The following is a 17,359-nucleotide window of genomic DNA, read 5'->3' on the forward strand; positions in this document are numbered from 1 at the left end:
AGCAAAACGGAGGTGCTGTGTATTAACACAAAAAGTATTTATTTATTATGGTTTGTCTGTTCAAGCTGCAATAGTTTGGAGTTTTTTCTTGGGTGTCTAGTATTATATAACATTTAGCTTATTTTTAAGTACAGTTCCTTCTGATATAACTTGCAATTAGCATTAAAAGCTTCTGCAAATAGATTCATAAAGCACAGGGTATGACAACGCCTACTGACTGGAAGTTATGGCTAGATAAACAGATCAGAAGTCAAGAGCTGTTATTTTCCCCAGTTTGTGGTCAACTGTGGTAGAAATTTTAAATTTTGTAATGAATTCTTCTGCTAGCAACTTCTAAAACAAGGTTCTGCACTTACCTTGATGTCTTTTAAACCTTGAGTGGATTTTAGTGACTAAACAACAGTTCTTCCGTGACTAAATTAGTTTATTGATGAAGTAGTTGAAAAATCCTTCAGAAGAAATTTTCTGCTCTCTTCTATGGGCCTTTGCACCACCTCCTCTTCAGAGAAAGAAGGCCAAAGATCTTAAGAAAGAAGGCCAAAGATCTTAATAAAGCCTGCCCACAGCTTTGGGGAGCAGTTGTTTGCAATGTGAAAATCCTGGCTGATCTCGTAGGTGAAATAGCTAATTAATATAGATTTGTGCACAGAACAAACTTGTTGCTTAGGGAGTTGAAAAATGAGTAATTACAGCAGCAGATTGCAGTAGGTACTCGCTTCCTCAGGCTTTCTGAAGTAAGTCTCTCAAAATCTGCAGAGAGGAATTTCTTGTCAGCCACACTTCTTTGCTACTGTTCTACTTCATACTTTTTTTACAGTAAAGAAATGCGTTATTTAAGGACTATCTTTATCTTCTGATAGACCAGAATTTTTTTGACCTGTTGGTATAAAAACGGATTTTAATGGTGCCGACCTGCATGTGCTCAGGTCAAAGGTAAGTATAGCATCACAGAATAATTCAGCTTTGAAGACCTCAGGAGGTCATCTAGGTTCAACCCTTGCTGCACCCAAGTGCAAATTGGTCTCTTTTATACAGGACAGCCAGTTACATGGGTCTGATAGGTGGGGGAGGGTTCGTTCGTTCATCCCCCCCCCCCCCCCCCCCCCCCCCCCCCCCGTTTTTTTCTCCTCTTCTTTTTTGGCAGTATTTCAGAAATAGGAAGTTTCTTCAAATTATTTCAGACGACAAAGACAATCTTACTCTTTTTGTTCCAGAGAAAAACATGGGAGATCAAACACTTCTAGTTGGACTTGTCAGGAAATCCAACGTGTTCCTTTCCAGTCCTAGAGGCTGAGACTAGTGACCTCTTAAATACCTTTTTATTACTGAAGTTGGTGAGAAAATTTCAGTTCTTTGATAATACTTCATCATCATGGATTTTACATATGATGGAATTATTAGTCTAGTCAGTCCCTAGAAGCATATGTATTGAGTTTCAGCAAAAACCATCGAGAAAAGTTTCTGTTCTGCTTTAAAACCTAGAATGTTGCATTAGTAGTCCTGACACAGGAACTGGAATTGAAATGTTATTTCTGTTATTTTACATATTTAAACATATTTCAATATTTACATATTTTAACATATTTACATGTAGGTTTATTTTTATGGAAAAATGCATTATCTGTTTGAGAGACAAAAATCAGTAGTGAATTTGATTGCAGTCTAGGTTCATCGGTGAAGTTTGCTTCTAGGATACATGTTGGACTGTGGAACAAGGTATTGCAATGTGTTTAACTGAAACTCCAAATGAATCTAATATTATGTATGAAATAGGAATTCTGCTATGTGAACACACTGTTCTACTAAAGAAACCTAAAAAGCATTTTTTCAAACGGATTCCATAAAAACGTTCAAGTTGTATACCCTTTTTTTTCAACAGCAGAGAAGATCTGTATTAACTAAGACTGTGAACAGATATAACTCCTTACAAGAATGTCAGTTAGGCTTAAAAATAAGGTACTCGTACAGTATTTTCTTGAAGTATACTTTGCTAATTAAATAAATTAAAATTATTTGTAAATAATTTCCTTTATTGTTAAATCCATTTCTGTGAGAAAGCCATTTTTAGGGCTGCTTAGCTTTTTTGATTCAAAAATAATCTTCTTACCAATCAAAAATGCATATATATTATTGCAAAAACAAAAACTTGTTTTCCTCATGTTGACATTCTTTTGCCCCATTTATTTTAGATATCAGTGATTAGTATAAATAGATATACATATTAATTTTGTTTAAATTCCACTCATTTTTCTCCAGTGTCATTAGGTAGCTACTCATGCAAAGATCATCTTAAACTAATGGTTTTGTCCATATTACTAAAGAATAGACCAAGGCTAGTTTAAGGTTGAACAAGGTCTTTTGACTCATCAACACTAAAAATTAATTTTTACCCCTTTTGCTTTTTTTCCATGTGTATTTAATCTTTCCTGCTGTCGCTTACCTGCAAGCTCCCTTTCTTCCAGCAGTCATTTTTACAACTATTGACTTTTCCAGAAGTTGTCCACCAAACACATCCGTGTCTTAATAAGTGAACAGCAGCTAAATGGTAGGAGTCTGTCTGTTTTGACTATTTCTATTTGACTTGAATTGTTTCTCCCCTGGAGTAGAAACAGTGCCTTTTTCTGCTAGTGTATGGATCAGTGCATCCTGATACCTAATGGATTAGTCTTGATATCTTGACCTAAAAAAAAAAAAAAAAAAAAAAAAAAAAAAGCAACAACAACAAAAAAACCCCAAACCCAAAGCATCCATCTGTGGCAATAAGTGTTCTGCATTTCTCCATACTGCATCCAAATTCTGTGCTTTGAAGATAGACGTGATTTTTGATTGCTTCAGTTTTATTCATCACTTTAATTGGAAATCTGGGCTCATGGAATTATGGTGGAGTACAACACTTATATTTTAAGAAATACGTGGTGCAGCTGATTAGAATATGCTGCTGACATCAAATGTGAAGTTAGGCAGGAGATAACATGATAGGCAAGCTATTATTTATTGGGTTAGAAATGTTCTAAGAAGTGACTTTTAAACAGTTGCTGATATTTTTAGTACAGGGAAATTTTGTAATCATTTATTCTGAGCCAGTGATTACAAAAAACCAAGTCCTTTCATTACTTGTAGTCAATCGTGCTTTTTGGGGAGGAGGATGCTAGATGATATCTTGATTTTCCTTTCAAGCCTTGTTGTTTGCAATTCCAGTTACTGTAAAAGAGATTGTTACAATTTTTATTATTTATTCTAATAAGTATCCTTTTTTAATTATTAGATTGTGTTCTTGCATCTTATCTATCCAAGACTGCTAAATAATAGATTAGTAAAAATATATAATATAATGCAACTATTTGGTTTATATGAAGGAATATATAAGAAATATATTTATCCAAAAATAAGCTCACAATGGAATCAAGGGATAAATGACTCTGATGGTGTAGCGTGCAATGGCTAGTTGCTGAAACTAACTTCACAGACTGAACTGTTTGAAGGTACAAAAAGATAAATAGAACATTTTTCATGATGGAGGAGCAGGACTTATTAAATATGAAACAAGGATGGCCTTGTGGTCAAAACATGATTTTAAGAATAGACTGTACATCTGTCTCCTACCTCAGCCACAGATGAGCTCACTGACCTTTTGTCTGTGTTCCTGGTGTTACCTCTCATTCCTGCAGCTGTAGCCTTTGAAAGCCCTGATTAGGAAAAGAAATTAATTAAAAGCTGTGTCTTGCATTTGGATTTTTATGAAACAGCAGGTAATTCCACTTTTTCAGAGTGTCAGAGAAACAATTCCGGGCACGGGTTTGTCTTCTGTGCATTTTGTAGACAGTACTTGTACTATTCTGCTTAACTGCTTGGGAAATCTTCATCTGAACTGATGCATAAATGGCTTGCTGTAGGATATTAAAAGTCAAAACTACCAAGACTGGCTTGGTCTCTTGCTAAAGAGCTGAGCTTGCTGTTAAAGACCTTGGAGAATTCCAAATAATAGGAAATTATCTCTAGTGTTATTTTAACAGGTTTGCAATACTGGGCTTTGGTGCACATTGATTTTTTTGAAAGCAATATGATTTCTAAAATCAAAGGTAGATATAGAACCTGGAAATGTACAGTGACTTCAGATGAAAGCAGATTATGCTGAACTACTGAAATTTCCATGGCTACAGTGGTAACCAGCAAGACACGCAAGACCAGTTTTATTTTATTAAGGCTATTAAGAAAATAGCAACAACTGATTTGGAGGAGAAAATGCGCATTTTTGTAATGGTTAAGTGTTAATACATTGTTTTATTAAAGTGAATAATATTTTAGAGTTTAAGTTGCATATTCACAGCTGCTGGCTTACTCCTCTTTCTCAGTCCTCTCTCTTTGGCTTTATTTGCTGCTTTTGTGTGTTTCTTCAACTAATTTATGAAGAGTTTCCAGGTAGGCTTGGAAGGAATTTTAGAGATCACTAGTAAAGTTCTCTTCACAGATGTAGGATCCACAGCTGGATCTACTGCATTAAGTATTTCTCTAACTTGTGAATCTCTTTTGAAGGTGATTTGTCAGCTCCATTGGGTAGGTATATTATGACAATCCTTCACTACTGCTATTTAGAATTTTTTTCCTAATCTATAACCTAAATCTTCACTCCTAATTCAGCCAATTTTTTACTCTGTTTCTGGGGATGTGAGGAAACGTCCACCATCATTATCATCATCATTGCTCATAATAGCTTTTTATGTTCTGAAAGAAGTTGTCCTGTCTCCTCTTAGGCTAACCTTTTCTAAGACTGAAGTCTCTGTTGTTGACAGTCTTGCCTAGCACAAATTGCTTATCACCTCCCCGCTCTTCTTAACCTCCCTTAAATTCTTTTCCAGCTTGTCTTTTGCAATCCTCTGTATAGGAATTCACAAAGCTGGACACAATATTCTGGCTCAGGCTATAACAATATCAGCAAATGATTTCTGATCTTTATTTACAAAAGAACATTAGTTCTCTGTGAGGTCTTATACAGTGAACCTCCTGTTTATGCATCGTAGAGGGGACTTCTAGTCTGCTATAAACCTGTGTCTTTTTCTGTTACCTTTCTGTTTACTCATTATTCCCATTTTCATGTTCTGCGCATTTAATTTCTTTCAAAAGCATATGTTGGTGGGGATTTTTCCCCCTCTTTTTGTGCTTATTCTTTGAGTTGCATCTGATCGGATTTTTTTTCAGATTTTTTTCCTTCATTTTGAGATAATTTTAAATGCAGTAAAAAGCATGTACTCGGAACTCTGAGCTTGGTAACATTTGCTGATTTTTTTTTTTTTTTTTTGTTTAATTATTTGTTCTTAATAGGTAAGTTTCTTATTCTGTTGCTTTATTGTGGTAATGAAAATATTCTGTAGAACTGGAACAGGACAAACCCAGGGGAATTTCTTTTTGACACACTTTTCCAAGTCCTGATAATTACCAAACTTCTGATAATTACCTTTTGGACATTTTCTCCATTATTTCCTGCACAGTATTTTTTTACTTTGCTAATGATGAGAATGGTGAGTCTTGTGTTTTATTCCTATGTTAAGATGCTTTGCTTTATTGATTACATCACATATTCTGCCAGAAATCAGTTACATGACACTATTTTATTTTTCAGAAGAATACAAAAAACCCTTAAACACGGGATCTTACATGTTAATCTTCAGGGTGTTTACAAATTGATTAATGTCTTGTTCTAACTTCGTCTCCCCAAGTGTTCTGATCTGCAGTTTGGAAAGCCCTTCGCCGTTTAACGGTAGTGCTTTGATTTGCCCTTTTCAGTCTTCATGACCTCTCCTGTTCCCCTGAGTCCTCAAAGAAAATTGATTAAGACAGTCTTCTTAAATGTTTTAGAGTGAATTTCAGTTGATCTTGCTGTCCTCAGCACATTTCTTCATGTATAGTGATTTTCTTTAGGATTTTTTTTTCATTCTTATCCTTTGTAGATATGTCCAGATAGGCAAAATTAAAAAAAGAAAAAAGTTGAAGAAAGCATGGAAAACTTAAACTTTCTGTGCATTATTTGCCTTTCTTATCTCTTAGTGGACTTGTATTTTAATCATTCTTATATAAACTATCTTCCATTCTTTCCTCTTGTCTCTTGTAAGGTACAACTCATTATACACCTTTGCCTTTCTGATCTTTATTTACATGCGTTTGCTGTTCCATAGTGTTGTTCCTTAAAGTTCTTTTTGTTGCATCTTGAACACAATTTTGTCATTAGTCTTTTGTTAGTATTTAAGGATGAAGCTATTTTTGGTCTGTTATCATCCTATCGTTACAATGGAACAGTTTGACTCTGTGCCTTTCAAATAGCAAGGTAAATTGTGTAAAACCATTAAAATATGCATGGAGGATGTAGCACATGAGATGATGGTCCTTGAGGAGTATTGCTTGTATGATGAAGAAAAACTAGCATTTATTCGATAGCAGACAACATTCAAATCATTTTAGTCATTTAAATAATTTCAATATTTGTTTACCTCCATATACAGAAATCAAATTGCAAGTAAAACCTGTTTTTAAGTATTTACATACTTATTTGCGGACAGCAGCTCCTTTTAGGTTTCTAAACTGTACATACTCAATACTGTTAAATCTGTTAATTAATGTAGAAATATTAAAGAACTTCTAGAATAGCAAGGCCTCCCAACAGTAAATATTGGCTGCATTATCATACCCTGAATTATTCCTTCACATATTAATTATGCTTAAGTAAGAGAAAAATAAATTGCAACATATCCTAATGATCACTGAGTAGGATAAGCTTGGGAAAATGGTATATTTGCCTTGCATATGACCTTTCAGTTGTTTTTTGTATCGTATGCTCTTACTGAGCTGTTAGCCTTATATCCAAAGGTAGCTTCTATGATATGGGAAGAAGTAATCGCTCAGGAAAGACCAGAATTATTTAAGGGTCCATTTGGCATATGGAAGAATATAGTGGGGGTTTAATCCCTGTGAATTGATTAGATGGTCAGTTCCTGTGTGCATAGATTTAGGAAGTTCTGCTTTAAAAAGCATGTAGGTCACGTTAGAAAAACGTAATCTGAAGTTACAGACCTTTGGGTCCTTACTTTCCACTGCAGCATAGTTCATTAACTTTTATTTGAGGGTTTGGAAGGGGAAAGGAATAGTGTTTTGGTTTTCTTATATGTAATGGTTTAGTGAACTTTCCATAGAATCACAGAATGGTTCGGGTTGGAAGGGACCTTGAAAGATCATCTAGTCCAACCCCTCTGCCATGGGCAGGGACATATTTCACTAGATCAGGCTTCTTACGTTTTCCAGTTATTGCAGGATTATGAATTGTTTCCTGTGGGTACTAAGGAAGCAACTGATACCTCTTCTGTTCAGTCGTCTTACTTTTTGGTGTTGAGTTTTACTTCTTACTCATCATGAAAGTGAGGAATAAATCAAAGTAGCCAACACTGTTGTGACATCCTGTGGAGTTTACATGTACATATCAATGTTAGACACATTCAGATACAAATTTCTGAAATTAAAATAGCTATCAGCACAGCCTGGTTTAATTTGGTGAGGGCTTCAGTGGGATTAATGTTGAGCTGCTTATTTAGAAGCTACCATTATTTTTCCCTATTACCGCCCCTTTTGTCAGAGACAAGAACGTAAACATTTAGTTCCCATATCTCCTGAATCTTTCTTGCCTGTTTTTTCTTCGGTTCATTCAGGTCTGTAACAGTGCAAGCTGCTTGCTGGGAAAGCCACGCTCCATGTTGTTACCAGAGGTGGTCGCTGCTGCCAGAGCGGCCAGGAACTCTTCTCCTGGTGTAGGAGGGTGTTGCAAAAATACCTAGTTTGGACTTTTCTCTTGGAAAAAAATCTGTGGAGAACGTTTTAGCATGTTTGCTGTGAGCAAAAGGCTTTTAATGGGGGCAGAGCTGTCTTTGCCAACAGTGCATTTGTTTGGAAGCTGCTATTTTTGGCCTGTTAGCTTCTGAGCCTTTTGTAATAGCAGAAAGAGGAAGCGAACGGTGAAATCACTTTAATAACATATTTCCTGGTTGAAGTGACTTATCTGTGAGGCCTAGACAGAGGAGATGTCATTTCCTGGATTACTTCTCTTCAGTTTGAACGGTCTGTTTTACTGTGTAATCTTTTGACCCAGCTTCTTAATTGTAGTGCAATTTTCGTGTTAAGTAATGTAAACTAGGCCTTTTAATGAAAATGTAAAGCTTTAAGGAAACGCCTTTTGACAAAATGCTAATTTGCAAGACAAGTCTTTCATAAACTACATGTTGATAAGAACTTGAAATCCCTTACCTTAAAATTATGTTCAAGAGCTTAAAATCTTGTCTTTAAAAGTGTATGGTAATAAGGTTTGTTCACAGGGATAAAAAAAAATTGTCACTCTTTCTATTCCTTGTGATGCTGATACTCATCATGTCTCTTTGACGTCAACTGTAGCTGACTGTCCCCAAGAGTTAGGACATTTCCAAATAGTTACGAATAGGCAGTTGCACTGTTCTCAAATTTCTGTTCATTAATAGCTACTTGTGCAAATTGTTACCAGAAGTCCATGAAAAGGAGACAGAAAGAGCTAATAAAAAAATTAGCTGCAAATATGGTTCTCAGTTTTTATAGCCCACAAAAAGGCTGTGGAATCAGAATGACACGGGGGAAAAAACAGTGACATCTGAAATAATATACCGCTCAGTTTAAATTGGAAGTTATGGTTGTTTTGGACCTTGTAATGCAGCTTTACCAAAATGACTGTTGGGGATGATAGCTTCATTCTTTTCCCTGACTTTGTGCATAAAGATCTAAGTAGAGCACACTATAAGTGTTTTACTTGGTCAACCTCTAAAATATCTTTGCATGAAAAGCATTAAAATATGTCAGGTCATCTTGCCCCCCCCCCCCCCCCCCCCCCCCCCCCCATGAAGAACAAAAATATGCCTCATTGATTTGTGTTAACACAGAGTGCTTTTACATCTCCCCTAAAATGTCTACCCAGTTGTTAGTGATCATTAAAATATTGTTTCAGTAGCAATGAAAGAAGAACGTAAAAGGAGTGATAAATAAGGTATTAGACTGTGAAGAGACAAATAGAGTAAGAAGGTGCTCAGAGCTCTAGAGAAGTAGTTTTGAATCTGTGCGGTAGAAATTAGAACTATAATTCATCAGAAAAAATATGCTCAGGACCAATTGTGAAATTCTAATTGCATTAAGTGATTCTAAAGTGTAAGAAAGACTCTTACTTTGATACTGTAAATTGATACTGTAAACTACAGTCATATATGGATGCAGTTGTATTGCAAATATATTAATGAAAGTGTAGCTTCAAGTCATATTTGATGTTGGAATTAGGTGTTGTGTGTAGACTACCAGCTAACTGGAACTGAGACTTCATTGTGCTAGGTAAAATAAAAGATGGCCCAGCTGTTCTCCATCAGGGCATGCAATACCGTCCCTTTCTACATGTTTCAAGGTGAAGATCCATATTTCTGTTGACACACTGTGCTGCAGAATGAGATATCCTTTTTTGGAAGGCAGCATTTGCTAAATAAAGAGTTTGGTATTACAGATTCTATTACGTTATTTTGCAGGAAGTCACCTCAAGTCAGAGTACTTTCCGTTGGATTTGTCCAGGTTATTGAGCAGTTCCTGTACAATTCATGCAGTGACTAATCCATGAGTATTTAAAAACTTTGTTACTTTGGTGTAGTTTGATTGTATCTTTCATAAAAATATCATCAAATTTAAGAATAGGTGCTAAGTCTTCTGTCCCTCTGACAGATGAGTATGATGTCCTGGTGCATCACTCCTTTATCCTTAATGTGTCTTTCAGGAACAGTTACCATTGAGGCTAAAATAATGCCTATAAAAATTGTTCTTAAAGTAACTAATGATTGATACTGCGTCATCTTCATTGACTTCCCTTTTTGCTTATTAACAGTGTTTTATATTTCTTTTTGTAAGGAAGTTCTAAAATGTGATATATAAGACCTTCATGACACAGTTCACGTTGGAGAGATTCAAGAGTAAAATTCCTCGTTTTCTCTGTGTGGCAGCAGAAATATTTTAGCTGTTATATTACAGAATGGTTGAGGTTGGCAAGGACCTCTTGAGATCATCTAGTCCAACCCCCCCTGCTCAATGCAGGGTCAGCTAGAGTAGGTTGCCCAGGACTGTGTCCAGTCAGGTTTTGAATATCTCCACTGATGGAGACTCCACAACCTCTGTGGGCAACCTGTTCCAATGCTTGACCATGAATTTCATGCGTTTTACCTTGTGCGCATTGTCTCTTGTCCTGTCAATGAGCACTACTGAAAAGAATCTGGCACCCTTTTCTTCATTCCCTCCGTCAGGTACTTATACACGTTGATGAGATCCCCTGCCCTGAGCCTTCTCTTCTCCAGGCTGAAAAGTCCCAGCTCTCTGAGCCTTTCCTCTTATGAGATGCTCCAGTGCCTTAATCTTCATGGCACTGTGCTGGACTTGCTCCAGTAAGTGCCTGCCTTTCTTGGTTTGGGGAACCCAGGAGTGCAGCCCACTGCACTCCAGGTGTGGCCTCACCAGTGCTGAGTAGAGAGGAAGGATCACCTCCCTTTACCTGCTGACAATGCTTTCCCTAATGCAGCCCAGGATGCTGTTGGCCTTTTCCTGCGAGGGTGGATTGCTGAGTCATGGTCAGCTTGTTGTCCAACAGGACCCTCAGGTCCTTCTTTGCAAAGCTGCTTTCCAGCTTGTCAGGCCCCAGCCTGTACCTGGTACCTGAGGTTATTCCTCCCCAGATGCAGGACTTGGCATCTCCCCTTGTTGAACTTTGTGATATTCCTCTCTGTCCAGTTCTCCAGCTTGCTGAGGTCCCTTTGAATGGCAGCACAATCCTCTGGTGTGTCAGCCACTCCCCCCATTTTTGTATTGTCTGCAGGGTGCAGCAGGTGTAATGAAGGTAATGAAGGTGTTAAACAGTACTGGCCCCAGTGTTGAGTGCTAGGGTGCACTACTAGTGACTGGCCTCCAACTGGACTTTGTGCCACTGATCACAATCTTCTGGGCCTAGTCTTTCAGCCAGTTTTTAATCCACTTCATTTGTCTAACCTGTACTTTGTCAGCTTGTTGCATGTCAGGATGTTGTTGAAGACAGTATCAAAAGTCTTACCAACATCGAGGTAAACAGCATCCATTGCTCTCTCCTTGTTCACCACTCTAGTCACCTCATCATATGAGTCTATCAGCTTGTCAAGGATAGTTGCTCCTTTGTAATTCCATGCTGACTACTCCTAGTTGCCTTCTTGTCCTTTGTGTGTTTGGAAATGGTTTTCAGGAGCATTTTCTGCATCACCTTCCCAGGGATCAAGGTGAGGCTGTCCCGCCTGCAGTTCTCTGAATCTTCCTTCTTGCCCTTCTTGAAGACAGGAGTGATGTTTGCTCTTTTCCAGTCCTCCGGAACCTCTCCTTGTTGCCATTACCTTTCAAAGATTGAGAGTGGCCTCTCAGTATCAGCCAGCTCCCTCAGCACTTGTGGGTGCATCCCATCAGGGCCCATGGGCTTCCAATATGTCCAGTTTGTTTAAGCGCTCCTGATCCTGGAGCACTTGGTCCTGGCACCTGGTCCTCCTCCACCAAGTTCCTAGCTCCAGACTTTTTCTCTGGTCTGAGGTGCCTGGGATTCCTGAAGGCTGGTCCTACCAATAAAGACTGAGGCAAAGAAGGCATTGAGTGCCTTGGCCTTTTGCATATCCTTTGTCACCAGCTCCCCTGCCCCATTCAGCAACAGGCCCACGTATTCCCTAGTCTTCCTTTTGCTGCTTATGTACTTGGAGAACCCTTTCTTGATGCCCTTCACATCTTTCAGGGCTGACCCGGAGTTGAATCTGGTGACTTTCCTAACCTATAGCCCTGCACGATCAGACAGCAATTCTCCTCCTGGGTCACCTGCCCCTTCTTCTACCTCTTGTGCGCTTCCTTTTCATGTCTGAGTTCAGTGAGGAGCTCCTTACTCATCCATGCAGGCCTCCCACCACCTTTGCTTGGTTTCCTACTTGTCCGGATGGACCTTTTTGAGTTTTCACCTTTTCTGAAGTTCTATTCTTCATGCCATGTTTTAGTGCATCTGTGAGGCTCTGATGTTTTATAATAGTTATGTCAAATATTCTAAATGTAATCCTCTTGTAACAGATGATCCTAGTGAGGTGCTGATGATGTTTCCCTATCAATTTAAAATGAATAGTAAGGCAAGCTTGTATTCTGTGGCCCTACACAGAAATCATCCGTGGAGAAAAACATACAAGTATGTCTGGGGTTATTCCTCCCCAGATGCAGGACTTGGCATTTCCTCTTGTTGAACTTTGTGGTATTCTTCTCTGTCTGCTTCTCTAGCCTGTTAAGAATGCCTTTGAATGGGCATTTCTTGAGCAAGTCCTGTTTTCCATATGGCCTAGTGACTGCTACTGATACTTCCCAAGACACTTTCATTTGTTAGGAGGTTAAAAAAAAAAAAAAAAAGGCAATTGAGTCTCTTAATTTTGAAAATGTGCTTAATCATTAATGTTTTTTTGTGGTGAAAAGCGACATCTCCACAGATGAGGTAGTCTTATTTGTGTGTGTACGTGCATATTTAGGATAGTCTGGCATTCAAAATGTATTTAATAATCTTGGGCTTTGCCTTTAACTCTATCCAGGTAGATATATTATTAGAATGAGTATAATAATTTTAGTGAGATTTGCAACAGAAATGATCCCTTCCCAGATATATTTAGAAAAAAAAATTATAAAATCAGCAGGTTCTTAGCTATAACCTCAGTTATTAAGAAAACTGAAAAGCTGCCTAGTTCTGTTGGCTGCCTATTAATAAACATGATGTGGTCTCTGACTTAAATCTCTGTGATGCCCTGTCAAGGCTCAAAAACCTGAAGAAACAATTTCAGGATTTTGTTCTTAGAGCAATGAACAAAACTACCAGTTCAGGCAGAACACTGGAGATGCTGAGTATGAATGGAGTCTCTGGCTCTTCTTAGTATCTGAAACTAGTTTTTATTTTTGTTTGTCCTTGTGTAAGTGGAAAGGGCTGTGTGCTTTGAAGAGTAATTTTTTAAGTTTTTCTAGGTTGCTGAAAGGTGGAATTGCCCTAAGTCATGTAACAGGCATTTAAAATACTATTTTTAGTTTAGATTTTGGTCATCTCATCCCTTGCCATTTTAAGAGGTCTCAATTGTTTTCTATGGAGGAATTGATAATGGGTAGCAGAATGGCATGTAGAGTTCTGGCTTGTCTTCTGTTGAGTCACTTAGAAAGTGAGCTTGAATTACGTGCTGAATTGTCTTCTTAAGTTTAGGTCATGTCTTGCTTCCAAGAAGAAAAATATGCAGTTGATTTTTGAATATCCAGAATGAAAAGGTAGAAAGAATGTGATCAAAGCAATAATATGGATAATACAAACTTGAAGTTTTTAAATATGCAGGAAAAGTGTAATGGAAATAACAAGAACAGATTGAACTGAGTATCTTAAATTAGTGTTTAATGAGTAAGATTACTTACTGGTTAAGATTAAACTACTACTCCAGTTTAAGTCCCAGTACCACTAATCAGTGGTAATGTATCTGTACTGTTTATAGACCAACTTGGAGCCAGTCAGTGTGTGTTAGCTCCTTTGCAGTGACTAGTTTATAAACATACTTGAGAGCTTGTTTGATTTGCCTACTAGGAATGTAATGCATGCTTAAATAATATATAATCAGTCTTAGTGTAATAGTTTTAAGAAAGTTGTTAATTATGATTTTAGAACTCAGTTAACTTATTTTTATTTCTTTTCAGGATGGCTTGAATTCTTTGGTCCTTGATCTGGATTATCCAGCGCTGAGAAAGAACAAGAACATCGATAATTTCTTAAATAGATGTGAGTTACAAGTGACCGTTAAACAATGACACTGTTGTGATCTCAGTCATAGAAGACTGAGTGGTCAGAAATGCATTGCTGATTTTCATTTTACTAATTTTTATAACTATGAACTTCTATATACAGAAGGCTTTGGAGGACCATTTATTACAGAGAGGTTTCATTTTGGGGAGTCATTGTGTTGCTGAAAATATGTTGGAAAATACCAGCTGTAGATAGTAATTTTTCCAACTACAGTTGGAAAAAATCCTTTTATGTTGTTTTTTTATCTTAAGTATGTGCTGCAACATAATTTGCAAAGTATATCCCACTTATTATTCTTTAGGAATTAATTACTCAAAAAGTCAACATTGTATATACAGTCTTATTTAATCTAACAGAGAAGCCTGTAGATTTTTAAAACTTTTTAAAATTATTGTACCTTAAAATATGTTGGTGCATTTTTTGAACCTCTGTGTAAATGTTTGTGATTCTCCTCAAATTAATTGTAGACAGGATCTTGGAGTTTATTGTGCATATGAAAATGTAAGACTCTTACATCAGAGTAGCTGTATTGTGTCTTTTTAAAGTGTTTTCTATGCCTGTATATAAACATTTTTTTTTCATGTAAAAATAGTGCATTATTTGCTTTAAAATGTTGAGTGAGTCTTCTTGGAACAACTTATGTTTTGTTGTTTTGTCATGAGCTTATTTTGAGATTTTATTTTATTTTTTTTAAAAACTTTCCTATTGCATATGTTGAGGTTACTGCAGATGCAGTCTCATCAGCCACTCCTCTTTTGATTCTTTGCTGGTAAGAGCTATGTGTGTCTCCCCTCCATTGCTCTGGGACTCCTTTGCATATCTACTCATGCTCCTCCGTTTAATGGTGGCTGGTGTAGTCATTTGTGGTGAGTTCTTATGTTTGGAATTCAGTGCTTCTCCGTGAGTTTTAGTAGAGCCCCATAGCTGCACATACAGCTTTACAATTACCAGTAAAGTCTCATTTGGAGAAGTCACTGAAAACAGAATAAATAAGAAACAGCAGATTAGGAAGGAGAGGCATACCTTGGGATTTTTCTCTGTTTGAGTTCCAAGGAATTCAAGCATGTATTTATGAAAGAAAGGGTCAGGAACAGCATTTTAAGTAATTTTGTTACCTGCAACTGTGCATTGTAAGTGTGATGTGAGGGAAAAGCCCTATCTACAGAAAAATATGAAAATGCTGTAAATGACAGTATCAGTAACTTTTACAAGCTGTTCAGATTCACCTTTACATTACCATACTATTTTTGCAGTAGGACAGAAACCTTTTTCTAATCAGAAGACCAGTATGTTCTGGTATCTGGATATTAAAAATAGCAACTATGGGAAAACAATTTAACCTTGGGAACAGGTTTTTGGGTTTTTTTTTCTGCAGCCCCTGAACATTCTTGCTGTCTGTCTTCCCTTTTCTGAAGGCTGTTGCTCCTTCTCGTACTCTAGCTTCTCTGCCATTGTTACAGTAAATATTATTAAGCATGTGATGTGGCCTGCAGGCTACCAATGGCAGAAACCCCAAAATATACTTTGGTTCACAATTTTATTACTGCCTTTTTTTTTTAAATCAGCTGACATTTTACAGTTGAAATAACCAGATACTAGTTAAAGAAAATTCTGAGATATATTACAAAAAAATTCTCAGGAGTTAATTAGGAATTTTGAGGGGTGCGCTTCATCCTTACCTGTTGAACTTCAAAAAAAGCACGTAAGAGCTGACTATTTTGGCTCACACATTGTGAGGCCATGCATCTCTTTTAAGAATCACCTATGTAACTTCTCTCCTGTTTCCATGCTGCCTGGGAGAGAATGAAAAATAGTGCTGCATATCTTCTGTGATTTACACTTTAAAAAAAAAAAAAAAAAAAATCTGAAATGAGAATTTTGTAAACATTTGAAGCTGGTAATATTTTGGCATTGCAACTGAAAAAATCAGTCCTGCCACAGCAATTTGTTTCAAAGTCCTTTCCAACACAGGTGTTTGTGTGATTTGTTATCAACCAGATTGGGGAACTGAGCAGAATTAATGCAAAGAGTGAGGTGGTTGGTTTATTTCTTTTTTTAAAACTAGTCAGGCAAAAGAAAAGCAAAGACCGGTTTCTGATTTTCATTTCGCTTCACTGATATTTGTGCCAGCACAAAGGGAGCTGCTTGGGTGCAGGAAAAGACAGGAGGACAATTGGGTTCTTATTGGCATTGCCATTTTATGCTATTTAAAGTTGCTGAACCCATATCTCATGTCTTTTTGGAAACTGTTCTGAGGGTAGCAAGTATCAGTGGAAAGGAAGAGCGTACATGTGCTTGCTGAAGCCTCTCACTACCATGGACTTGGAAGAAGAGTTGGGAATAGTATTAAGAATTTATGGAACAGTAAGTATTTGCTCTCTTAAGTTAGGGAACAGCGAGTTCTTGCCTCTTGTGATTTTTCTTGGCATCTGAAGAGCTGTAGCAAATGCTTAGATGAGAATTATTGTCAAAAGGTTCTGACAGACTCTGACGAGCAGTCTGTGCCAGGGGCCTGGAGCCTGCATCCCTCCTCAGGGCTTCCTGAGGCAACTGCGCAGAGGTGGCAGGGCCATCTTGTGAGTTAGCACTCTATAGTGCAAAGTGAAGCCGCTGAGGCGGAGTCATTGCTGACGATTGTTTTAATCCATATTACACAAATCTTCAAAAATTGTGGAGAACACTGCAATAATCATCACACTTTCAATCAATTTAATCACTTAATTCTTCCACAATAACACTTTGAGAAGGAAATTTTTTTCTACCATATTCCCAGGGGTTTGAATACACCCTATTTCAGACCTACTGCAAGTCATTACTAATCAGGTTGATGTTTTTTAATAGCTTATTTTAATTTAAAATTGAAATAGTTTGCATCTCAGCTGAGACATTAGTTGATATTCAGCTCAACTCATAGTTTCAAGCTGAAACTCAAATGTTTTAACTCATTTCACAGAGCTACCATTTATTAATTGTCCGTAGTACAGGAGTTTGGTATATCCTGTTTCGGTGACCACTTTGCAGAAGCAGCCTCTTCACATGTTTAATATGCAAGAAACTTTTTCATTGTCTGCTTTCCCTTGCTATTCTGATTTATTACCACTTTCTCTAAGGCACTGAACCAAAGTAGAGCATGTATTTATTATAAGAGGCACATAAGTATCTCGTATAAAAGTGCAACCATTCCTTTTTAGTCTTCTATATTGCTTTAATCAACTGTTAGAATTCTGGTTAAATTGCTGCTTTTTTGGAGTATTCATGGGACAGGAAAGCATAACGTAATATTTAATTCCCAAAACAATGAGAGGAATCTCATAGTCCTCTGAGAGCAAAAACTAGTTTGCTTATTTTAGTTAAGAAGCTTGAGCTTTTCCTCTTCTGTCATCTAGGCTATGACAACAGGTTGAGTAAATTCTTCCAAGTCACTTTTTCTGCCATCTGACATTTGCCAAGTGTTGAATCATGTCTTAGTGG

The 17,359-nt window shown here is 37.2% G+C and overlaps 1 protein-coding gene across 3 annotated transcripts in view; it reads left to right on the top strand.

Annotated features, from left to right (window-relative positions):
- The window catches only part of ROCK2 (Rho associated coiled-coil containing protein kinase 2), a 106,229-nt gene that overhangs the window by 31,521 nt on the left and 57,349 nt on the right, over positions 1-17,359 (top strand). For all 3 annotated transcript variants that reach the window (XM_075497946.1, XM_075497947.1, XM_075497945.1), the window contains exon 2: positions 13,783-13,864. In XM_075497946.1, coding sequence (XP_075354061.1) covers positions 13,783-13,864 — 82 coding nt within the window. The remainder of the gene's footprint in view (positions 1-13,782; positions 13,865-17,359) is intronic.

Source organism: Mycteria americana, chromosome 3, assembly GCF_035582795.1.
Source record: "Mycteria americana isolate JAX WOST 10 ecotype Jacksonville Zoo and Gardens chromosome 3, USCA_MyAme_1.0, whole genome shotgun sequence".
In the NCBI taxonomy this organism is placed as follows: Eukaryota; Metazoa; Chordata; class Aves; order Ciconiiformes; family Ciconiidae; genus Mycteria; species Mycteria americana.